Source organism: Rhincodon typus, chromosome 33 (genome assembly GCF_021869965.1).
Source record: "Rhincodon typus isolate 14 chromosome 33, sRhiTyp1.1, whole genome shotgun sequence".
NCBI lineage: Eukaryota > Metazoa > Chordata > Chondrichthyes > Orectolobiformes > Rhincodontidae > Rhincodon > Rhincodon typus.
In genome coordinates, this window is record NC_063364.1 from 5,874,470 (window position 1) to 5,901,679 (window position 27,210).

Here is a 27,210-nt window from a genome sequence, read left to right on the forward strand (position 1 = left end):
AAAGACATTTTTCCCTCCCCACCCTTACCTGCTTTCCGGAGGGACCACTCTCTTCGTGACTCCCTTGTCCGCTCCACACTCCCCTCCAGCCCCACCACACCTGGCACTTCTCCCTGCAACCGCAGGAAGTGCGACACCTGCCCCTACACCTCCCCCCTCACTCCCATCCCAGGCCCCAAGAAGACTTTCCACATCAAGCAGATGTTCACCTGCACATCTGCTAATGTGGTATACTGCATCCGCTGTTCCCGTTGTGGCCTCCTCTACATCGGGGAAACCAAGCGGAGGCTTGGGGACTGCTTTGCAGAACACCTACGCTCAGTTCCACTAAACAACTGCACCACCCAGTCGCGAACCATTTCAACACCCCCTCCCATTCCTCAGATGACATGTCCATCCTGGGCCTCCTGCAGTGCCACAACGATGCTACCCGAAGGTTGCAGGAACAGCAACTCATATTCCACTTGGGAACCCTGCAGCCCAATGTATCAATGTGGACTTCACAAGCTTCAAAATCTCCCCTCCCCCTACCGCATCCCAAAACCAGCCCAGCTCGTCCCCGCCTCCCTAACCTGTCCTTCCTCGCACCTATCCCCTCCTCCCACCTCAAGTCCCACCCCCATCTCCTACCTACTAACCTCATCCCGCCCCCTTGACCTGTCTGTCCTCCCTGGACTGACCTATCTCCTCCCTACCTCCCCACCTACACTCACCTTTACCGGCTCTATCCCCGCCTCTTTGACCTGTCTGTCTCCTCTCCACCTATCTTCTCCTCTATCCATCTTCTATCCACCTCCTCCTCTCTCCCTATTTATTTCAGAACCCCCTCCCCCTCCCCCTTTTCTGAAGAAGGGTCTAGGCCCGAAACGTCAGCCTTCCTGCTCCTCTGATGCTGCTTGGCCTGCTGTGTTCAACAAGCTCTACACCTTGTTATCTCAGATTCTCCAGCATCTGCAGTTCCTACTATCTCTGAAACTTAAAGAATGGGTTGCTTTACTAGATAAAGAATGAGTCGATACAGTACAATTTTCATAAGCAAGTCATGCACAATTTTTTATAAAAGTGAACACTGGCACCAATTAAAATTAAGCAATTTATATTCTTAAGAATGTTTTAAAGGGCCAGATCTTACCTCATTGATTTACAGAGTTAAAATCAGACCTTTACTTTCCAAGACGCGTCACCTTCTCATTCTTCCTGTCAAACGTTTAGCTAAATGAAGTTCATTTTTTCCAATTACACAACTATTCGACATACGTATTAATGTACTCCCTATTTTGTCACCATCCTCAACTTACGTCAACCACTAAATATGATAAATGCACTTCTTATTCTAGAGTCCAAATTGTTTGTTCATGTGTCTCAGAATTACAGAATCACAGAATTATTACATTGGAGGGGGTGATCGTTTGGGTCATCATGCACGCATCGGTTCTATTATCTAGTGCCAACCTCCTGCCTTTTCCCTATATCCCTACACACCTATCCAAAAATACATCCACTGCTGTCTTAAATGCCTTAACTAACCTGCCTCCACGACATTTCCAGGAGGTGCATGCCATACCCGAACTACTCACTGCATGAAAAAGGTCTGTTCTCACGTTACCCTTGCTGTGTTTGGACATAATTTTAAATCTATGCCCTCATATTCTAATTTCTTTTACAAGTATACAGCTTCATCCCATCTATTCTGTTCAGCTGCTCAAGATTTTGAAAATCTCTACCAAAACTTCTCTTAGTCTTCTCTCTGGAGAGAAGAGTCTCAAGTTCTTCAACCTACCCTCATAGCTGAAGTTCCTCATAACTGAAACCATTCTTGTAAATTGCTCTTGTATGCTCATCAGTGCATTCACATCTTCCCTGTAATGTGGCACCACAACACAAATGGAATGAACCAAGAGTTGATTCTTGTGGAACATTTTGTCCCACCATTATTTTTCAGACATTGGTGGGACTTAGGCTTTACTGGCTATTGCCCCATCCCTAAGGTACTAGTGAGATGTCTTTTTAAACCATTGCAGTATTTGGAGTGCAATGTTTGAAGGGGCATGGTGTGTAAAGGCAATATCACTGGATTAGAAATGCAGAGACGCAGGCAAATGCTATGGGGTTATTACATTGGCTGGCAGATGGTGAAATCCAAAATAAGTGTGCAATTAAAGAGCTAGTCTAAAGATGATCATGAAATTATCGTTCACTGTTGTAAAAACCCATTTCGTTTACTAACATCCTTCAGGGAAGAAAGTCTACTACCTTTATTTGGTCTGATCTACATGTGATTCGAGATTGTGACAGCATCGTGGATGACTCTTAAATGTTTTCTGAAATAGTTTAGCAAGCCACTCAACTGTATCAAATTTTCGAAATGTCTTCCCATCTTCTGCCTGTCTGCTTCAGCATCTGTGGAGTGCTTGCTAACCGTTGTGCTCTTAACACTCTGATTCAACATTCTCCGACTTTAGCCATGAGTCTACTCTATGGTATCCGACTGAATGCTTTTTGGAAATTCGAATACATTAGACCTGGTACATTGCCTGTGTCTATTTTTTCTAGTACTTTTCTGAAAAAAATACAATAAGATATATCAAGCATTATCTCCCTCTTTGAAATCTGTGCTAACTACTTTTTAACTTTCTTTTCAGCTTATTACATCTTTGGTTAAGGATTCCATTATCTTTCCTTCAGTTGATGTTAAATCAGACTTCTTTGGACTTGGTGAACATGCCTTCTTGAATATAGAAATCACAATTTCTATCCACCATTATTCCCTTTTCTAGTGCATTTTTATACACATATAATAGCCTTCTGCTAGCTCTTTGTGAGCATCTTTTACTATGTGAGGATGAAATCTATTCAGATCAAGATTTTACACTTGTTAAGATGATTGGTTGAGCAACAATCTCTCCTCTTTTCTTTCTTAACTATCTCTATATCTTTTGTGATCTCTACGGAGACACAACAATTGTTTACTATTTCTAGAAGGTGGGTAGATGTGTATATGTAGTCTGTCCAGTGCAGACTGTACAGTTGCTTCCCATAGGGACACGTACCCAGTTAACTAAATATAGTAAGTTTAGCTGATGTTTACGGATCTTCAAGTGTGCTGAGGATATGTTCAAACTTAATCAATTTACTGGCAATCTTCTTGCTGTTTGACAAGCTCAGACCATTCTTTCCATTAGGAAACCCCTGTGTGATTATTCAGGAAATCATTCAGGGGGAAAAAATACCAGTTGATCCAGAGAATTGTTTTGTAGTAAACCCAATCATTCTTAATGCACTGAGACACAATTCCTCTGGGATCCTCTCAAAAGATCCCAATAATGTTTCTACATTTCTGGAGGTATATCATTTTCTTTGACGATCATGTACAATGTACAAAAGTTATAAGAAACTGTGTGCAGAGGGATAGAAGCTCTCCTCAAGGCAGTAAATTTGCCTTATTTTGGTCATATAACTGTAAGTGTCACCCCCAGTAGTTAGTCACAGAGGCTGTTGAAATAGCCACCCTTATTAAGATGCAGTAAGACAGTCTGGGAAGTTTACACGTCATTGCTGCATTGTGAACATGGCTATGGGTAAGGGAGGCACTTGCTAAGGTAACGATGCCTGCAATAGGTAATGAGCAGTCAGAAAGCACGAGTCACAAGGCAATGCAACAAAAAAGGGCAAGCAGCATTCAGATTAAATATTAAATATGTTATCCATCAGAAATACTGTGCTCATTGTTGCTCTTTGTGATAATTTACTGTATTGTTGTAGGTTTTCTTTGATTTTCAATAAAAGTGATTCACCAATTTGTGGAAGAAAACATATTTTCAGGACACAGAATATGGTAGAAAAACAAATTCTCTTATAGAGTTATTAAGTAGTATGATGCCACAATGGAATAATGTAACAGAATAGGAAATGGTTTAGGCTATTGGATACCACAATCAAAGCATGTAACCAGATCTGAAATGGTTTTGAAAATGTGCCTCTTCCGAATTTTCACATCAATAAGACTGAACATCTGGAAAAAATCCGACTCTTGTACAGAATGGGTATGCAGTCAATGCAAAGCACATTTCAAAGTTTGAAGCTAATACAATCCTACATTATAGCTCTATGCTCATCATTGGTCTGCTGAGTTTAGGACGGTTTTGTTGCTTTTAAGAAGGAACGTGTACAAAATATCGTAAAGCAGAACAGGTGACAGATTAAATGGGGTTTCTATTGCACATTAAGGTAAACCCATTAAATATCCCATACTAATTAAATTTTCATATATATAGCAAGTGGAGAGGACAAAACCAAAGTGGTACATTTTACAGTTGCAAATAAAAATAACTACCATATCTATTAAACTGTGAACTGCAATTATTTTTTAAACATCTCTGATTTCCAGTCATACATCATGAAAACAGACCCTTCAGCCCAACTCGTCCATGCTGACCAGGTTTCCTAAACTGAACTAGTCCCATAGCCCTCTAAATCATTCCCATTCACATAACCTTCCAAATGTCTTCTAAATGTTGTAACTGTACCCACTGGAATCTTGTTCCATATGCGCATCACCCTCTGTATGAAAGAGTTGCTCCCTTAGGCCCCTTTTAAATCTTTCTCCTTTCAACTTAAACCAATGCCCTCTAGTTTTAGACTGCCGTACCCTGGTGAAAATATCTTGGCTATTCACCTTATCTATGCGCCTCAGGATTTTATTAACCTCTATAAGATCACCTCTCAGCGTCTTATGCTCCAGGGAATAAAGTACCAGCCTATCCAGTCTCTCCCTATAACTCAAACCCTCCAGTCTCAGTAACATCCTTGTAAGTCTTTTTTGCACCCTTTCCAGTTTAATAACGTTCCTCCTATAGCAGGCCGATCAGAATTGTACACAGTACTCCAAACGTGGTCTTATCAATGCCTTGTATAGCCATAACATGACGTCCCAGCTCCTGTACTCAATGATCTGACTGATGAAGGCAAGCAAGCCAAATGCCTTCTTCACCATCCTGTCTACCTATGATGCCACTTTTAAGGAATTATATACCTGCATCTCTAGGTCTCTCTGTTTGACAACACTCCCCAAGGCTCGATCATTAATTGTGTAGCCCCACCCTGGTTTGTCTTAGCAAAATGGAATACCTAGCATTTATCTACATTAAACTCCATCTGCCATTCTGCTGTCCACTGGCCCAGTTGATTAAGATCTCATCTCTTAGATGACCTTCTTCACTGTCCACGATACAACCAATTTTGGCATCATCCACAATTTACTAAACATGCCTCCTATATTCTCATCCAAATCGTTAACATAAATGACAAATAACAGTGGACCCAGCACTGATCATTGCAGCACACGGCTGGTCACGAGCCTCCAGTCTGAACAACAACCCTCTACTACCATCCTGCTAATTCTGTATTTAATTGGCTAGCATTCTCCGGATCCCACGTGATCCAATCTTACCAATCAGTCTACCATGTGGAACCCTGTCAAAGGCATTGCTAAAGTCCATGTAGACAACGTCTACTGCTCTGATTTCATCTATCTTCTTGGTCACCTTTTCAAAAAAATTCAATCAGATTAGTGAGACATGATTTTCCACGCACAAAGCCATCCCTAAATTAGTCCTTGACTTTCCAAATGCATGTTGATCCTGTCTCTCAGAATCTCCTCCAACAATTTACCCACCACTCGCTGGTCTGTAGTTCCATGTTGCATGATGTTAGTTTCTATGTATGAAAGTACATCAACTGAAAGACTAGGGCCCTGGTTTTGAATCCAGTCCAGAAAGATAAGGCAAGGGTTTTGGTTGGGCAATGAAACATTTTGGATGGCCACTAAGCAAATTGAAAGCACACAACAGAAAAATGGCCGTAGTCTGATACTAAGTCAGCTATCAGATTCATATGTTTAAAGTAAACCATGAGAATGTGGAAATTACATTTAAAATGCCCAGACAGCCCTACTGCATCCTTAATAACCCTTTGCCTATTTCAACATACTCTGCAGCTAACTACTATGGTGGCACTTATGGCTGTATGATCAAAATAAGGCAAATGTACTGCTGCAAAGTACAGAGACCACTTTTGATGTTGAAATGGACATATTGCACCCAATTTTGTTAGAGTTTCGGCTTGGGGAAGGCAATGGCCTAGTGATATTATCACTCGACTGTTAATCCAGAGACCCAGATAGCTATCTAGGGATCCAGGTTTGAATCCCGCCATGTCACATGATGGAATTTAAAATTCAATAAATATCTGGAATTGAGAATCTAATGATGACCATGAATCCATTGAGAATTGTCGGGAAAAACCCATCTGGTTCACTAAAGTCCTATAGGGAAGGAAACTGCCATCCTTATCTGGTCTGGCCTACATGTGACTCCAGACCCACAGCAATGTGGTTGATTCTGAACTGCCCTCTGGGCAATTAGGGATGGGCAATAAATGCTGCCTGATCAGCGACACCCTCATCCCATGAATGAATAAAAAAAACTGATTGGACACCATATGATTCTGGCATTGAGAGCTAAGTTTCTGTTCCTCAGAACAGAGATCTCCTTTCTTTTTCACTTGTACAAAATGCATTCCCTATATCAAATTTAAAAAAATCAAATGAAACAAATCCTACATTTTTCATCTTCACATTGGATTCTCCACTACACATGGACATGATCCATGCTTGATCTGCCTTGCTGTCAATACTACCTAAGCTGTTTGTGCTGCCCAATCATCAAACTTTCAATGAAGAAAATAAATAAAGAGAATAGCTCACGACTCTGTGAGACTCATTATATGCTGAGATGTACCCACTTTCATGCTGAACTAATCAGGTACGGAGGTCTGAGACATATATTCCATATTCAATGCATCAAGCACAAACAAATGTATGCAGGAAGCAGCTGGTGTCATAGAAACCTTTCAATGTTATACAGACTTATTAAGTTTCTGCACTTGATATAACTTAGGGTCCCTTTCCACTATATAGCTGAAAAGTTGTCCAAATACGAAAAATTTAAAAAAATGTTATTCCTGCTCAGTCTAGGAAATCTTCGACCCATTGCTTTAAGGTTTAACACCCTCCTCAGAAAGGGGATGGATGCTTAATTGGATAACATGCATCAGCTGTGGCCTAACCAGTGATCTACGATTAAGCATAACTTCTTCACTTTTACAAAGTACCCTATGTTGTTCTCTTTAATTTACAAAGCCAAGACCATATGGTGTTTAAACATGAGTTTACAGAAAATTGATACCAGAGTTGGCAGCCAATTGGTTCATTTTACGTACACCAGCCAAAATGGTGCATTCCAATCTAATTCTATCTTCCAGTTCATAACTATCTAATCATTTCTCATTGCTGAAATTCTCTACTCTGCAATATCTTCATAAACTTGTTCTGTACCCTTTAGTGGAATCACATCCTACTCTGTAATGCAGAACTGAACACAATTCTCCTTGTGTGGTTTAACTAATTCTAGTATAACCACCATCCACATGTATTCTATGCCTTGGACAATAAAGGAAAGTGTCTATATGCCTCCTTCACTAACTTAGCCATCTGTCTGCATAACTTCAGGGATTTGGACATGCTCTCCGAGACCCTTCTGTTCTAATACAGTTCACAGTATACCCAATTTATTGCCCTTGCCAAATGCAGCACTCCAAACTGAATTTCAACTGCCATTTTTCTGCACATCTGGCCAGTTCACCAATAGCTTCCTATTCACTAGAAAAGGTTGAGAAACGACCAAATAAAGGTCTCCAAAATTATTGAAGGGATGGTACAGAAGCTGGTTCCGCTCCTTGGCAAGATCAAAACTAAGGATTCAGTCACCCCAATAAATCCAGTAGTAAATTTCGGTGAAACATCTTTACTCAGAATGGTTAAAATTTGGAACTTGAAAGGTTCTTGTGGCGCAGTGGTAGTGTTCCTACCTCTGGACCAAGAAGACTGGGTTCAAGTCCCACCTGCTCCAGAGGTGTGTAATAACACCTCTGAGAGGTTGGATTAGCAAAATAGGTTAGATTTTAAAAATTAAGAATGTGGAACTAACTGCTGGAGAACGGCCTTTGTGGTTTTATCACTAGACTATAAATCTAGAGACCCAAGTAATGCTCTGGGGACCTAGGTTTTAAATCCTGATCATGGCAGATGGTAGAATTTGAATTCAATGTAACAATACGTAGAATATGGAAATAGGCTAAATTTAAAAAGAAAATCGGAACTGGTGCCCTCTTGTGGTGCAGTAGTAGTGTCCCTACCCCAAAACGAGAGACCTGGGTTCAAGTCCCACCTGCTCCAAAGATGCATAATAACCTCGCTAAACAGGTAGCTTAAAAAATATCTAGAACCTGGAACTCAGGGGTCTTGTGGTGCAGTGGCAGTGTCTCTACTTCTGGACCAGACAGGACCAGGTTCAAGTGGTGGGAGGAAGCTTCTACAGTGCCTGAAAACTGGCATGGACTAGTTGAGCCAAATGGCCTGGTTGTATGCTGTGTATTCTACAGAAGACTAGGGGTGGAAGCAAGGATCCTTGTGGCATATATAAACAAGGTCATTTACCAACCAAACCAACTCACATCAAGGGAGATCAATAAAATGACTATGACTGGCTTAACTTTCAATGGCCAATTGGATATATGAATTGTTAACAGTAAAATCAGTGACAAGGACTTAAGGTTATTTACTGTCTGAAGGTCCAGATACTGGAAACATTTTGGTGGAGCTGAACAAATAGGATAACATTAGTCCCACTGGAGTGAAATTACATCTTTGAGAAAATTAATAGAGACAGCAAACAGAGAGTAGTGGATATCTGGATTGTATGAGTGAGGCATCAGCAATTCGTAAAGGGAGATGGGATGGGGATAAGGAAGGAAATTAACTGTGTTAGAGGAATTTCTCTATCTTTCTGCTGTTTTTACTACCTTGCTGCAATGCTACATGAACATATACATGCTAAATTGCCAGTAGTGTTCAGAGATGTGTAGATTATGTGGGTTATAAAGGGATGGGTTTGGGTGGGATGCTCTGAGGGTCGGTGTGGACTTGTTGGGCCGAAGGGCTTGTTTCCACACTGTAGGGATTCTATGATTCTATGATTTGCTTCAATTGTTTTTGTACCCCAGACCAACAGTGATCACTGCATTCACCAGAGATTTGTCTGGTGAATCTCGTGTATGTTAATACATAACTTTAAGAAAATATACATACACGTTCTGGATTTTTATCTATTGTATTCATATTTCTTACAGGAAATCACTTAATTTAAGGTGGCTCGGGGAGTCAGTATGTAATAACGCTTAACTTATCATAACTGCACAGGAAAGACTGAAGGCCTATTTTTCCTGTCTATCATTGTTCGAAAACAGAAAGCTGTGAGGAGTAGACCATTCAGCCTACTTTGTTATTCTAGATCATGATTGGTCATCTACGTCAACACCAGATTCCCACACTATCCATTTATCCATTTTAATGTCATTAATATCTACAGATCTCTATCTTAACCATTTCCAATGGCTAAGCTCCCATAGGCTTCTGGGGTAGAGAGTTCCAAAGGTTCATTTCCTGTGACTGAAGAAATTCCTCCTCATCTCAGTCCTACATGGCTTGCCTCTAGTTTTAGATTCCCATCCTGGGAGACAGATTCTTTCTGCATCCACCTTGTTCAGCCTCTTCAGAATGGTTTGCATTTCTACAAACCAGTTGCAATAAAATTGAAGAGAAATATATGAGTAGACTGCTCGATAATTTAAAATGTTATTCCTCTCCATGCTCTGTGAAATGTTTTCTATATTAAAGACAAGTTGCAGCTGAAGAGGGCTGGAATCAGCATCCTCATAGGAAGATTAATTCATTCTGGAGGGATGGGGGATGGTGGGGGAAGTTTCAAATTAATTTGGCTGAAAGACAGGAACCAGGACACAGCAACATATTGCGTAGAAAAATCAGGAAAAAAGAAAAAGAATAAAGAATAATTGGGTGCAGCCAAAACATAACGGGGGGGGAAAAACACAAAGCTGACTGGAATGCATGTATTAATGTGAGGAGTATCAAAAATGAAGAACAACGGGCACCCGGGGTTATGATGTAATATTTGTGATAGGGATTTGGCTTTAGAAAGTAGAGGAAAGGAAACAAAACAGCCCCTAGTTTTGGGAGATAGGGAAAGGGATAAAGACAGTAGGGCAGGGGAAATATTGGTCAGGGATAATTTTACAATTCTCCAGAGGTTAATACACCAAAGGATTCAAAGACTGAATTTACTTGGCTAGAATTAAGGAACAGAAAATGAGATGTTATATTGTTTACTGTGCACCACAAAAGATACTGGAGTGATACAAGGTATGGAGAACAGAAGTGATAAAGGAGTCTATATACAGACTATATTATCTATATAGAATATAGACAGAGGGAGAAACAGAGTGCAAACCAAGGAGGTTGAAGAATTCTAAACACGTATGCAGAAGAACTTTCTTTAATAGAATGTTTTAGCCCAATGAGAAATGAATCTGTGCTGGATCGAGTAGTGGGGATGAAGTAAAGCAGATGGTGTGTGTTTCAATGAGAGATCATCTGGGCAGTAATGAATCATTTATGATCATTAAGTTTAAAGGAACGACAGAAAGGAACAAAACCAAAAAGCAAACAAAGAAAAATTAAGAGAGCCAATTGCAGTGATTTGGGAAACAATCTAGATCTGATCAACTAGAAGCAAAGATTGGTTGGGAAAGACTAAACATCAAGAAAAGTACTAGTCAGACATATTCCCATAAGAAGCAATGTGGAACATTCAAAACTAGATCTCCCTGGGTAATAAAGGAAATAGAAGTTGAATTAAAACTGAAAAAGCTTTATGATAATTGTAAGCTTGTAAAGTACAAAGAGTGTAGGGAGAAACTGAAAATGAATAAAGGAAGCGTAAAGAGAGAACATAAGACAAGTTTACGTATGGAAACACAACAATAGTCTAGAAGCATATAAACAATAAAGAAATGGTAGTGCCAATTTGGAACAAAAAAAATCTTTTTGTGGAGACAGAACGCATGGCTAAGAAGCTGAATGAGCACTTTGCGCCTGACTTCTCAAAGAGGAAACAGTTAATGTTGCACTGGCAAGAAGTGAGAAAAATAGAAGTTTTAGATAGAATTTAACTAAATAGAAGGGGTATGCTGATACATTTCTATTGGTCACAAGTTAACAAGCTACCCAGTCCAACAGGAATACAACCTAGGTTTGAGCCTAAAAAGAAGTGTTCTGTCAACATGCTGTGAAATAAGTTGCTTTTCAGCCAATACATTTTAATGCTGCATTTTAATTAACCATTTCAAATTATTCCCACATCATTGGCAAACCATCATATTCTCACCTAAGTTTTTTTACATCAAAGGGATGTCTACAAACAAAAGCCAGATGTTGAAAGAGGAGTCGCACCATTGTAATGATAGCATTTTTTTTGTTGGTCACAGCATTAAAAGTGAATGCATCCACCATTACATTTGGTTGAAATTCCAGTGGCAACTTTGAAACAAACTTGCTTCCACCTGCATGCGGAAATACCATGAAATTTAGTTTTGTGGATTATTTGACTTAGATTTGATGCATGACTATAGATAACATTCAGTAAGTTAAAATTAACAAGCCTATCATATGGCTAGAACTACTAATCCTCACTCGGCTCTCCATGATATTGAGACATTTTGGAATATACCACTTAAATAGTTTTTATTTAAGCTAACCATAACCTGATGTCTCATCATTTTGCTCCAATAGACTTCACATTCATTGTTTCAGTACTGTTGGAGAAATTGCCTTAATACACTAGCAAATTTGAAGAATGTTCTGCCCAAGCTTCCAAAGTACTGATGAGCTTAATAACTGACTTATTTCACTTTATGCCTATTGCCAAGTCAGACCAGCTGGTGGATTTTGTCCTCAAAATGCTTAAGCTTTATTACGCATATTGAAAGGCACCATACTAAGACACTAGTAAAAGAGAATAATTGGTCCAATATTCTTAATGCAAAACAGGTTTCCTAGATATTTTTCTGTCAACTTCTCCATGTAAGACACTGATTGCTGAAGGGAAGTGGGTGTTGTCTATTGCAGAACCTTAAAAAAAGGTTGAATTAGAAAATATGAGTGGAATAATCCTCCGAAAAAAAAGTCAATAGCCATGGTCTACAAAGCAGCAAAGGCACCTCTCTCCAATACAGGGAGAAGATTGGTTAGATGTCACACAAGGGGCATCAAACTGCAAGTAGAAGGCCAGGCGATGAGATGTCTTCTCGAACTACCAGAGCCAGTTTGGGGATTGAACCCACGTTGCTGGTGTCACTCTGCATCACATTTTAGCCACATTTATTTATTTATTCCCCTGAAAGACTTACAGAATTCATACAGCATCCTCCGATGAAAGAGGCAGACATTGACTGTGAGTGTTATTTCAGAAGACTACTGTAACTGCAGTTCTGTGCAATCATTTTCAATTGTTCAAGTTGAAAATAAGGTTAAGAAACACTAGGTCAGAATACTAAGCTAAAAGTGGAATTCTCAATCGAACAATAAAACATTATGTAGCAACCCAATCAGACCTTTGGTAAAGTATGCAATATTAGGTGGTGTGCTAAAATGTCCAAGTCTGTCATGTGGAAATGGAATAACTAACAGCCATTGGGCTCTCAGAAGAATGGAGGAATGGAACGAAACAAAGAACATATGTTCAAAGTGAACCCCAAAGTCTGCTGCCAAGTCCTTGAACTACAATAGGTTTTAGATTTACTTCTGCTTTTCAGTTTTCCTGCAGTTTTGCAAACAATCAAAAAGAGAGAAGGAAATAAAATGATTTGGATACAGAATAGGAAGGAGAGGTCATGTTGGAAATGTAAAAGTGCTCAAATGAGGACAAGGAGCTTGAAGAATCAGGAGAATATGTAAATTAAGAAAGGAGAACCTAGATCTTACGAGTCATTTTCACTCAGAATTCATAGGGAACATTTGATACATTGAGCATTTTTGAGATCATAGGTCTATTTGAGATCATAGCTCTAAAAACAGGTTAGAATCTTGTTTGGACTTCTCTTGTGGAGCTTACTTTTGAGGTATAAAAAGGAGGAACTTAAAAACTTCTCAAATTCCTTCCCTTGTTTGAACTTTGCTTGACTCTGCTGAGGAGAGGAATTTGATGGTAACACACAGTTGAAACCAGTTAAACGGCAAATCAGTAGAAAAGAAGCGGTGGTGGCAGTCACATTCATCACTACTGCTGGTCTAACCATATACGCCACTGACATCTATTCTAATAGGAGCTTTGGGTTCCGGAAGATCAAAAGGGCTTTACAGTTAGAAATGGGCACTGTGTTAGCAGATTGCTTTACTGACATGATTCCAATTCTTACCATAAATAATATATCTAAATACAGTCACGAAAGCCTTATGCTTCAAAGATGACCACTACAATAATGGCATCTTAGAATTAACTGTGATGTGGAGTTATAAATATTTAACAGTTTTAATTAGACAACAATTATTCTCCTCTCTCCTGTTCCAGATTTCTCTGTCCAAGATATAAATAAAAAGTAAAATATGCTGCTAAAAAAGCATTGCCACGCGAGCTAAAATATTAAAACCTACATTTTATTTTGGAAGTCATTTTGCATATTGTGAATTATTTTCTTTATTGTTATTCATTTTGTTCCAAGTTTTGCTCGTTATTAAGTACAGTGTCAGTTGCATTCGGAATCAAAGTTAACTAATTATTTTGTGTGAGAAGAGTTATTGATTATCTGAGGGGATCATAAATACTGTAATTCACAGCATGCATGGACCATAATGATCATAGAAGACACTTCAGTGGCCCAACTAAAATTTCCATTGGCTGGAACTGCCTTCTACTGAGTTGTGAAATGGCCCTTTGAGCTAATCAGAAATAATCTGACTGCAGTTTGATACATGATTCTGAAACATCTTGCACAGCAAGCAGAGACAACACAAATTACAACATATGGGGTCGGATTTTCTGAGAAGTGACAATCTCACTCAAGATTGCCTCTCTGCCTCTTACTTTTTACGAAAGGACAGAGCACTGCACTCCTGACAGAAGATTACAATCAGGGCTCCTTCAGAAATGTGTGGCCGCACTTCTACTCTGACAGTTCTCTCGTAGCCCTTTCTTCAGTAGTTAGCTGTTGTATTCCGACGTGTTAAGGTCCAGAACAACAAACAGCTACTTTGACAGGCGCTGTCAAATGGTAAATAGAGAAGACAAGTCAGAAGTTAGCGTGCTGATAGATAGAGTGGTTGGATGCCATGATGCAAGGTGGCAGAGGGGTCAACTAAGTGCATGGGATATGTCTGAGTGGGTTGGAGAAATTGGGTACACTGGCTGGTGGAGAAGGGTGTGTTGGGTTGGCAGTGGAGGCAGATCAGGTGCTGACCAAGGAGTGGGAAGAAGGTGGGATCTGGAGGTAAGGCAAGGGGGATGGGGGGTGAGACAGGCAATTTGAGTCTAGAACAGGTGAGGAAAAGGGTAAGGAGAAGAGGGAAGGGGTGAGGTGGTGGTTGGTTAAAGGGTGATGAAGGATGGTATGAGTCCAGAGTGGATGAGGAAGCATCTGAATTCTCCAGTTTAACTGGATTCTTTCACAAAGTTCCAAGGGTAGAGTAATTGCCCAGCGAAATCTTCAATTTTTCGGGGCGGTTCTTTCAAAGTGTGCTGGGATTGAGACTCGTCAGGATTCTCACTTGCAACCCCAATTGTGCGGGATCATCAGCCCTCTGTCCAACAGAAAATCTGGGCTATAGGTTTTCATTTTGCCAACGCTGAACTTTTTGTTTTCCACTATGTATTGAAAATAAATAAGGTTTCCAATTTAGTCAAGTATAATAATTAGAGCAGCAATGGCTGGTTCTTTGTTTCCTAATAACATTAAAAAACAGATATTTGTTTGTGCAGTGCATGAAAAGTATTTAGTCCATGTTAGATTTACTCCTACAACACTCTGTTCTACAATCCCTCATTTTCTTCTTAAAAAATAGATGATACCGATTAAGAGGAGACATTTGAGTTAGTGGCACTGTCTCCAGTGAACTAGAGAATAGAGGTTCTTTTCTAGTGGAATAGAATTAGAAAACAGAAAAATAATGCTAAATTTGTATAGAAATGAAGTGCTGTTAACTGTTCTAATCTTCATATTTTGAGTTCAGGAATCAGAGGCACTAGAAAAGGTGAAGAAATTACTAAAATTATACAGAACTGAGAGTTTATATCCATCAGAAAAGATCAAAATGGCTGAGGGATCTTTTCTCTAGAAAAGGAAAGAAACAGCAGTGATCTATGAGTTTTTTAAGATATCAAAATGGTTTGAAAGGGTAGACAAACAGAAGTTGTTACCACTTCTGAATGAATCCAGACTGGAGACTATAAGATAACTGCTACGAAATTAACAGGAAAATGCGGGATAAACTTTATTTTACTCATTGTGGCTAGAATGTGAATTTGCAACCACAGAAAGTGGTTGAAGTGAATGGTACTGATGTACTTAAGGGGAGGCTAGATGAAACTTGAGGGAGGGGTTAAGATATGTTGATTGTTTAGATGAAGAGAGGTGTGAGGATGTTCATGTGGACCATAAATGCTGGTATGGATTTATTGGGCAGAATGGGCTACTTTTTTCTGTTGACACTTTGCAACACTCAATAAAAGTTTTAAAATTATGCGCATTGTAGACTGAGCCAATTCCTCTGAACTCAACATCCACGACATTCAGCGTTGTTGCATCATGTCTGAGTGTACAAACTATAGCTAAGTTACAAGGTCAACAGTTTGTTCTTTATTGAACCCAAACCACCATGAAGAATAACAGTAGTAATACTGTGAGAACGTTGCTTCTTTCAAAGTGTCTTCCAAATCACACATCAACTTGACTTGGCCACATATGAATGGTGCAGGGTCAAAATCGCGAAAAATCCCTATTGCTAACATTGCTATTGCCATGACACAATGAGAAGAATCAATACTAGCATTTTAAGAGTTCAATTAATTAGGCATTCCCAGAATCCCAAGTATAAAAATGAAAAAAAAACCCAGCTACGGACAGAGTAGGGCAGCAGGATCAGTGCTGAATTCCTCTTGCAAAAAGCCGATAATAAGAGAATGAGCCAATGGCCTCCTCTGGTGCTGCGGACTTCAACTGTTGTACGATTTTGAAGTAAAGAAAATGAACGAAAACAAAAAGTAAAGAAATAAAATTGAAAGATTTATAACAAGAAAGTTCTGTAGGTTCTTAAGAGTAATTTCAAGAACATCCATTTAACTTTTAAATTCTTCTAATTTCTAACATAGCTGAATTACAGCAGACATGTGAAACTTCAGAAAATTTACTCATTCTCATTTGTCAAGAAGGAGAATGGATTTCTTTACTTAATTCTGTTTCAGTCCCCGTACATTGTGTCCATTCTGCATCTCTAAACACCCATCTGGTGACCTTCAACATAATTAATCCAATAGGACTGGATGACACACTGGCTCAGTTACTACTGCTGCCCCATTAGCACCTGGAACCCAGGTTTGATTCTACCCTCGGGCGACTGTCTGTGTGGAGTTTGCACATTCTCCCTGTGTCTGCATGGGTTTCCTCCGGTACTCCGGTTTCTTCACAAAGTCCAAAGATGTGCAGGTTAGAGTGGATTGACCATGCTAAATTGCCCGTAGTGTCCAGTGACGTGCAAGCTAGGTGGGTTCGCCATGGGAAAATGCAGGGTTACAGAGATATGGTAGGGGAATGGGATGCTTTTTATAAGGTCGGTGTGGACTCAGTTGGCTGAATGGCCTGCTTCTACACTGTAGGGATTCAATGATTCTATGATTATAAGAAAGATAACTGATTTATTTCATAGGCCCTGCAACCTTGCAGTGCTTACAGTTGTGGAATCTACACTGTCATTAGAGATCCACAGTTCTTGGTAGCTTCTGAGATTCCCTTCAAATGGGCAAAAACAGCAGGATAAAGGGTGGTTGAGGACAGTGTGGATGATGGCAAATTTAAAAGAACAGTCACCACACACAGACAGGACTGTTAACAATATCAGCCACTAAGAGGATCAGAAGAAGTTGGGTGATCAGCAGTCTAGGAGAAATAGGGCCAAGGGATCACAACATGAACATTGTGGACAAGATGAGGTTGGAGCTGACAGGAGGTGAGGTGGGGGGGAAAGTAAAGAAAGATGGGAGTTCAGAGCTCAAGCGGTTGGGCAGGGCAAGGATTTGGTAGGTGCAGCCATGAGTTCACTGGTCTTATTGTTAAAGTAAATGTGAAAGAAACAAGGGAGAGTGATACATAATGGTTTCTGATGGAGAAAAGAAGCCAGGGCACAACCTTCCTTTCCAGGATGATCTTGGATTTAAAGAGATAAACCGTCAGCAAATTAGTTGCAATTGGGCCAACTGGACAGGCAGTTTGATGAGAGAGTGGGGTGGGAAAAAACTGAGGCTGCTGCTTGTAATGAGCCTGTGATAAATACCTTTTGATAAATTTCTGTTTAACTCAATGATTCACTTGGAAGAATCTTTTCTCACTGCTAGTGTTAAAAATCAAGCATTAATAAACTTGATTAATTTGAAGATACTCTGCTGATTTAAAAGAAAAATGAAATAGCTATTATTAGCACTGCATATGTCTGCCTCTTGCTGCTTTTCTGCCAGAATTTATGGGAGTGTATTAGACATTGCCATGTGCCCAGTCTGCTTACACTGATTTTGCCCTATATTGCATAAGTTACTTCCAAAGCTCAGAAGTATTCATGGATTGGCTTTCTAATCAGGCAGTGACACTCACAGTACCGAATTTTGGCCGTTTAAAATTAATGTATGGAAAATCAGGTACTGAGACTTCAAATCTCCACGTTTTGTTTTTATTTATCTTTGTCTATTCGTCCTCAAAGGTGAGGGTTATGTCTTCTCTAGACATATTAAAAAATGGTTTGCCTGGTTACTTCAGAGAATAAGATGCAAATATGAGACTGCACTCATGCAGAGACAGCAGGCACCTTTTCTTCAGAAAAACAGAGAATCAATTGAGTTTCTGCTAGAGACTAACAGCTTGCCATCGTGGAATCTGACTTCTGAATGTCTGGGTTTCTAGCCCAGTACCAACGGATCGATTTAAGTTTTCTAACAATACACTGAGAAAATCTATACTCCGCATATTCTTATTCTCAGAGCCTGGGTATTGTGGCAGCAAGCATAAAAGACCAAAAGTTGGAACTTCTTGATTATGTCTCAGCTGTTCATTATGCAACATTGTGGCAATTTCTGTAAGAAAAATGTATTCTGACAGAGCCCTTAATACTGAGCACTGGCGTTCACATGAGAAATAGCCTTCAAGAGCACGATTCTAGACACCAAAATAAAATCATTAACTCCAAGCTGCTCACCCAACTTTTGCAACAATTTGTCATTTTAATGGCGCAGTTTCCTAAATGACATCATCAACATTTTCAGTTTAATGCACCAGTGCACTTTGCCAAGATACTAGCCTTGGCTCAGTGGTGGCACTCTTGCTTCTGAGTCAGAAAGTTCAGGATTCACGTCCCTCTCCTGAGACTGAAGTACAAAATCTAGGTTAACGTTCCACACTGACAGTGCTGCACTGTTGGAAGTGCCATCTTTCAGGTGAGACTTTAAAATCAATATCGATCTTTTCAGGTTAACAAAGAAAATTCCATGGCACTATTTGAAGAGCAGCAGTGGAGTTCTTCATGGAGTACAAATCAATACTTATCCCTCAACTAATATTAAAAATAGATGTTCACATTATTGTTTATGGGTTCTGTACTGCATGCAAACTTGTTGCCACAGATCCTACATTAAAATGCAAAACTAAAAGGGTGCTGGCTGCTGAATGCCTTGGGACTGCCTGACATCATGAAAATTGCTACAGTGCAAACCGATGCATTTAGTTTTAAAACATCATATTAATGAGGACTCATTCTTCAATTCTGTGACTTTTTTTCTGTAAGATCTACATTTCCAGAACTCTCCAACTTCTGCAGAGCATTAAGAACACACACCATATGGAATTATTTGTGTTTTTTTTTACCTCCCAGTGACTGAACACCAGCTGTGGGCTGGCTAGGCCACTTGTCCTCTTCCGGATTTCATCAGCAAAGCCAAAGCTCTCTGCAACTGGCAAAATGGCCTTAATGATGAACATTTCTGTCCCTTCTTTCATCTCTTCTTGCAACACCCGGCCTGTGCGCTTCGAAAGGACTGCATAGACCCGACCTATGAAAGCATATAAAAAAGTCAAAACACACATCCATGAACAATAAAAACCAAATACTCTGAATGCTTGAAATCCAGAACCAAAACAGAACTTTCTGGAAACACTCAACAGGTCAGAGAGAGGAACAAAGTTAACAGTTCAGGCTGATGACTTTCCATCCTTACAGAAAGGTCATTGACCTGAAATATTAATTTGATTTCTCTCTCTCACAGATACTATCTGAGCTGCTGAATAGGATTTAATGTACAGTAAGTAGCAGCCCTGTAAAAACTTGTGTCATATTACAGAGAATAAGTACATGAGACCTAGTTATAGTTGCTGTGATTTTTCCAGGTTAAAACACTTTTGAATAAGGTTCTCAATCTACTGAACAAATTACAAATGCTACTTACAGTCAGGAAATATAAATCCTGTGAGGCAGAAATGGTTCTGTCAATGTGCTCATCCTCATGTAACTGCATGACTTTGCTCCTCGCTAACTCAGTAAACTTCCTCTAGCCCAACTTCAATTACTTTTAACTTGCACCATTAACCTGTGGCCAAATTAATGTTCTGAGATCAGCAGAGCCGATTTCAACTCTGTCCTTTCTTTCTCACCCATCAAACCTCCTGTGATGTTATTCAAACTCTGATATATAGAAGGACAAACGAGTGGAATTGGTTCTATTTAGAGAGTGTTAACACTCACGCTTGTAAACTACTATCTCATTGCCTTTTCACTGTTCATTTCTAAAGTTTATATAGAAGCTGTTATTGACTTTCAAGTTATCCATTACTTTGAAAATTCTGGACTAATCTACAAATGACATGGTAATTCCACTGATCTTATTACTGTATGTTTAGATTAATAGCCCACATCATAATTCAGAACAATACAATAATGTCAGCACAATTAAAAATTTAGAATGAAACAATCACGTATGTATATCAAAATCTTGCATTTATGTGGCACCTTTAACGTATTAAAATGATGCACCGTGCATCAAAAAACATATTCAACCAATAATCACAGTGCGCAAAAGAAAAAGACATTAAGACAGATGACTAAATACTTGGTCAAACAGAAAAACGAAAGGTGGAGAACCAAAGAGGTTTGGGAAGGAAATTCCGGATTGAAGGGCTTCAGCGATTGAAGGCACGGTTGCCAATAATGGAACAAAGCTGGTTGGAGAAGCTAGAATTGGAAGAACAGAAAGAAGTTGGAGGATTGTAATGCTGGAAGGAGGGAAGCCAAATGAGCAGTGGAATAATCAGGTCTAGAAGCAGCTAAAATATAGGTGAAGCTTTCACTAACAGATGGGTTGTGGCAGGGTCAGAAGAAAAATAATGCTATAAATTGAACATCTCAGTTGTATGATGAGTGTAAATTTGGAAATATTTTAATTTCTTAATTATTGGTTGAGAGCACAGCTTGTATTTCTAATCCAATTAAATCAGTAAAGGATTATTTTAAAGCAAATTATATTATTTCACATCCACTGTGTCCCGTCAATTGAAGTGTCAGTTTAGCTTCCTAAATGGAGCTATATCTATATAGTTGTTGCATGCTTTGCTTTTCAGGTTAGAATATTTGCAGTACAAAGTCCAGAGGCATACTGGTACATCAGGAGGCCATTCAGTCCATCATGTCCACAACAACCTTCTGTACAGCAAACCAGTCGATCCCACTGTTTTGCTCTAGCCCCATAGTTACAGGTTTACAACAAAACAGTAGATAGCAGCAATGCTGCTAAAACCTCAAACTCTCGGCAAGGTTACGCACATACTATTTTCATCAGGTGACAAGTTTTCCTCACAAAGTGCACAATTTAAAACAGAGATAACTGTTGCTTACAATACTTACCTAATACTTCTGCAGTTGCCATAATCTCGCATGTGTACATCGCTGCCATGAGCCGTTGAGGTCGTGCCTGGAATGCAAAACGACAAGCTTCTTTCATCGTGGCAATAAGCTGGCCTGAGAAAGGGCCATAGCAATCTGTAAGCACGACCTCAGAGTTACTCTGGCCATCTGCCACACTCTCTGCTGGAGTCCGACTGTCCTGAATCTGGTCACCTGGTCTTGCTTGGTTTTCCAATCTCGGCTCTAATTCAGAAAGGCTACTTTCATTTGAGGTTACCTGCTGCTGGAACTCCTCAACCTTTGCTGTTTGTCCATCTGTGAAAGATTGGTTGTGTATTTGAACCAGCTGCTGCACTTTACTCATGTCCCAATTTTCTAAAATGAAGCAAACACCCATAAGAGGTTCTTCACACACAGGACCTGACAGAGTCGCCAACTGAAATCCACTGATTATACTGTTGTCAAAATCCTTGTATGTCCCCAAGTCTTTCCTGGTTTTATCAAGACACTGCCACATCGATGGTCTATGATAATTTTCCAATCTATTTAGTAAAATATTAGGGCCACAACGGCGTGGTCCAAATGATGAAATTTGGTTCACTGCATTTCTCCATTTTCGGCCAACAAAATTCTCCTCCAACTTTTGTTTGAACTTTTGGATGGCCTCAAGTGTTGTTGGATTGATCTCCTGAGTGTCTCTGCCTTCTTTTACTGATAGATTGAACTGCTCTATTGTACGAATTAGATCACTGCTTTCTTCCAGTAACTGCGTCACTGCTTCAGGAAGTGGCATGGCTCTCACACTGAGAGTGGACAACTTATTAGGTGTATTCAAGGTCACAAGACCATCAGAATCCACAATGACACCTTCAGGATATTTATTCTGGTCCTCCTTCTTTTGGTGAATGACAGCAATCTTTTGTTGTGTGCCTATGTCTTCATTTACCATGTCTACTTTTGGTGGCCGAATGATAGTCTCCCTAAATGGAACGATTGGTGCTGATGAACTGATTTCAACCTTTGCAAACCTGCAACAAGAAAAATATGCTCATACAATGCAATGTTGAATCAACTGAAAGTTGCTTTTGGCAAAGTGCCACACAAGAGGTTTTTCTACTCGAAAGAAGTTTTTGGAATTTGTGGTAGCAATTGAACTGGATTGAGAACTGGCTGCAAGGACATGAACAAAAATTGTGAGAGAAGGATTGAGCTTTCCTTCGAAAGCAGTCATCAGGAATTATGTTAGCTCTGTTGCTTCTTACTACTTTGTTAATGATCTGCATGCAAGTATGGGGGACACAATCTTAATATTTGCAGATAATATTAAGATCGATGTGTATGTTAAGACTGTAAATAATGCTTGACTGCTTTAAATAGACCTGGATGTGTTGAGAGATTGAGTTTGCAATGTTTAATTTGAAAAACTGCAGCCATATATATATATTTGGACAGGATGAATGTTCAACATAATCTTGAAAGAGAAGGGAAGTGGAATTACTTGGGTAGCTCTATCAAGTATGATGGGCCAAATGGCCTGCTTCTATGTTGTATCATTCTATGAATCTATGAGTAGTGGTGGTCAAACATTCCAACAATGAGTGCACTGAGAAATACCACAATAGGCACAGACCTGGACTTCATACAACAGTTACAATTTTTCAGACGGCCTGTGGATCTTTCCCTGCAGGAGCTAAACAAATGCAGGTGACACAACCACACAGATTTCTATTTGTTCCTAATGGAAGTGTCGTGTCATAACACCACAAGCATCAGTGAAGCAGTACTTACCACCACAGCCCATGTGTTATACTTGAAATTCTTTGAGTTCTATCCAAAACCTAGTGCGACTAATCACAGATTTCCACAGTGGAGCTCCAAATTTCAAGCTGAAAGTATGTTTGGCTCTGTTATTTGGCCTCACGTGCACATCACCTGATTTTTTTCTCAAAGCAATGGGATCCAGTTGATGTGGGGAAGAGTGGGAATGCAATCTGCTCTCCAGCACCTCAGCAGCTACTTTCAGCATTTTAAAAACATCTCACCTCATAAGAAGTACACTTCCATCCGGACAACTTTAGTTTCTGGCAACTTCGGTGCAGACAATGCCAGCTGAGGCTCAGCTTGCAAATCCTTCACTTCCACAGCTGAAAGAAAGTTGGGTGAGGGCCACATCTCTGGCATTATTTGCAATCTCAGCTGACACAAACCGGCTAATCCATCTTGTTTAGTTACGGACACCAGACAATAACACGACTTTCAGTAAAAATAGGCAAATTTGTGAAAGTTTGAACTGAAAGTATTGCAGAAGACTGTATACTGAAGTTAATCAGCATCTCCAGAATACATACAAAACATTAGATGTGAAGAAGACTGATATTCATCTGACTCTCAATCTGCTTGGAAATTGTGTATGATGAAAGAGTTGTTGATTAACCAGAGCAGTTAATCTCCATTGATTAATTTAGGAAGAAGTAATTACACTGTCAGAGTGGAAAGCTTTGGAAACTATAGATTCAAGATCATCTGCCACTCCTAAGTACAACACACTTACCATATGATATATCCTAAATTGTTGTATCTCAATATATTTTCTGAAAATATTCAAACCATCATTTGGAAGAATTACACTACCTGCTCCCTAAAGAATTATTCCATACGTCTACTCACTCACTGAAATGACGTTCTACAGTTTTGAAATTAGGCTCTGAAAGTGTATACCACATCCTTTAGTTTTTTAGCTATGGACAGCGAAACAGATTGTCATGATTTATTTTACTCAGGCTCTTTCAAACATCAGTCACATCACCTTTGATTTCTGATCAGAACATGCCCAATTTTCTTAATCATTCTTTTTAACCCAATCCCTCCAGCCTCTTTATTTAATCTGATTACTCTCTGCTGTGCCTTTCAATAACTATAATATCTTTTCCAGTGCTGTGGCAACTAGAACTGTGTACAAGATTCCAAATGTGCTTGCATCAATGATTTATATAGCAGTGACATTACATCACCACTTCTCCACGTGACATTCTAAATACATCCCAAAATCACACCCAATGAGAGTTTCTATTTATGGTCAATCAAGTCCTCGCCATCCTCTCACTTTCCATTCACGTTATTTTCTTTCCATTTAAAATAATACCTGGATACCTGGCTAGCAATTAGCTAATCCTTTGAGGCTAAAACTCTGAACTACAGCTCAATCATTATTCATGATCATCTCCAGTACATGGTTATTTTGGTACATATGCTTAGTTTAGTTCCAGCTGCTTTCTGTTCTCCAGCAGTGTCACATTAAGTAGAATTCTGTAAATTTTCATAAACAATTGCAATAGGTAGGTTTAAATGGCTAGAAATAATACACCAACAATTTATAGTACTCCCCTGGAGAATTTAAGGGTCCTTTTACTTTATCATGTTGCTTTGGTGGCAATACTTTTTTAGGTGCTCCATTTACTATAAATGAAGCAATGCTTCTGCTGCATGTGGAGCAGTGCAGATATGCTTCATGTTCCTCCAGAAACAACAACAGCCAATATAAAGATTGCCACAAGCAGTCTTGGCAACCAGTTCTCTCTTGTATGTGAACAGACTATCCTTAGGCATGAATATCAAAATTTGCACAATTGTCACTGCTGTGTTGTAGAATCTGCAATGTCAATGTATAGTGGGAAAAGATTAGGCAACACTAAGTGGTCAGTTCCCTCCGGTGTTTTGCACACTCAAGAGACTTCCTAATCTGTGGCTACTGTCTACTCGCACTGAAGCAGTCTAGGATTAGCAATTGCAGTGAATCCTTTCGGGAAGAGGGCGTACACTCTATATTGGACAAACAGAAATTCTAGCTTGTCTTGGTCAGTGATAAGCATCTAACAGCATTAAGTTGACTAGTCATTGGTTGTAGACACTTGGGAGGGTTTGGCTGCTATAGACTCCCAAACATATAAGTTGAGAAATGTGGGTCTCTTAAATTCAGACGATTTTAGATACACGATGCTCATCAAATAATTTTAAGTATTGGTCTGGCATAATTTAAACCAATGAATACTGTAAGGAATAAGTTAATCTGTACATTGAAATAATACTACCTTTGAGCATTTACATGTTTAAGGGGTTGCTGTTAAAAACATTAAAGTGTAATCATAAGACAAGCTTGCTTTATTTTAAACAGAGGTAGTGATAAATAACAGCTAGCTTAGACAGTAAACCTAATTAAAAGACAATCTAGCTAGGCAGCTTTAATTAATAACAAATTATTGCAGTCTTAGAACAAGCAGAGAAGCTTTCTTTATTCACTCAAGCCCTGAAAGATAAAAGTCAAGGTGTGACCGAAAGTCAATGAGTGTAACAAATTAAGGAGTTACAGATGTGTGTGTTGCTGGTTGGGACAATAAAAAATGTTGAATGATAACCATTTGTTAGGTGATTTAATTGTATATGCAAATTGCTATTTACAAGTGTGGAAAAGGGAATAAAGATTGGGTGGTGGAGTGGATACTTTTGAAGGTCTGGCCCACCACATACACAGATTCAGAACTCTGAGGTACATTGACTTTCCAACTAAACCTCGTAAGGTTTGTTGAAGTATTACTAATTATTGTTAATCAGTTATTATTGGATGTTAATGATTGTGAATACCTGACAATCAATGCTGTGAACCCTACTACTCTGAGTTAAGACTTGTAAGTATGAATACCCATCCTCAAATAATGTAATGGGACATGTTGTCATTATCCTGGGAGTATGTTACCAATTAGATCCAACTGAGGTATCTTTTGGGAAATAGTTTCTTTGATACACCATAAGTCATATGCTGTTAGGAGACACAAGTATTATAGAAAATGGTAGACATAAAGTGAACGAAGATGGAATAATACAAAAATGAACAAGGTGACTTACAAAGTAACATAAACATACTCGTTACTTGTCTGTACAGTTCTCGAGTGAAATTTAATTGCAGATAACTACAAAGTACTTCACACAAATAAACTTGGGGAAGGAATTATTGCTTGAATGAAAATAAAATGATGAGCCTGGAAATTGAATATAATCTTGTAGCCCTAATTAACAATAAACAGAAGCTATCACAAACACAATGGGGAACATGTAAAGCAAATTAGTTGTTCTGGTGTATTTAAAAGGTCAATTTAAACCAAAATAGTGAGATAATCCTGCCAATTTATATGTTATTGGTGTGACCACGTTGAGAATCCTGCATATAACTCTGACTTAGGAGTGCAAAAAATATATTACTGCTATTAAAAGGCTACAGGAGCCAGCAAACAAAACAATTGATGGGGTGGAGAATATCGAGAAAGAAGAATGGTTAAGGGCAAATTTAATGCAAATAAGGCATTATGTCCATAATAACCTATTTAACTACTTCCAAGTGAGAAGAACCAGATGACACGAGGTGCACTTGGAACAGGCATGGGGCAGGTTAAAAACGTGCAGAAAGCAAAGGGTGAACATTTTTTTAGGTCAGGTGGCTTGTCACACTCACTTCCGATGAAAAGTTGGCATTAAGCCAACAGGCCAATCCCCAGCCGTAAAGCATTATGGGTGGACTCTGCCCTTACTGGGATGAAGACTTACCATGGGAGCTATCTGGTGATCAGATTAAACACCAGCGTTAAAGCTCAGTCATGGGTGCTGCTGGGTCTGCAGGCAGGGCCATTAAGCAGGGGCAGAAACCTGTATCCAGATAAATCCGGGTTGAGCTGGGTTTTTTTGGCAACTTGGGAAAAGGAGGAAGGGTTGGAAATTTAAAAGTTATGTGGATGACAAGGAAGGAGGAGGAGTGGTATGCTTTCTGGGAGTTCCCTTGATAGGCAAGGGAGAATTGCCAACGGTAGCACCACCCCCCGATTCTTCTGATGGTTTTAAGCACTTCTTAAAAGAAGTGTGATTTGCACTCTTGCCTGACTATCCATGTAGTGTAATACTGGGGTCAACTGAGATTTTAACAAGAGATAGTAGAAACTGCAGATGCTGGAGAATCTGAGATAACAAGGTGTAGAGCTGGATGAACACAGCAGGCCAAGCAGCATCAGAGGAGCAGGAAAGCTGACGTTTCAGGCCGAGACCCTTCA

At 39.4% G+C, this 27,210-nt stretch overlaps 1 protein-coding gene across 2 annotated transcripts in view; it reads right to left on the minus strand.

The window, feature by feature from the left end:
• The window catches only part of efl1 (elongation factor like GTPase 1), a 242,269-nt gene that overhangs the window by 23,905 nt on the left and 191,154 nt on the right, over positions 1-27,210 (minus strand). For both annotated transcript variants that reach the window (XM_048616009.1, XM_048616010.1), the window contains exons 18-19: positions 21,119-22,146; positions 19,090-19,274 (exon numbers count right to left, since the gene is read on the minus strand). In XM_048616009.1, coding sequence (XP_048471966.1) covers positions 19,090-19,274; positions 21,119-22,146 — 1,213 coding nt within the window. The remainder of the gene's footprint in view (positions 1-19,089; positions 19,275-21,118; positions 22,147-27,210) is intronic.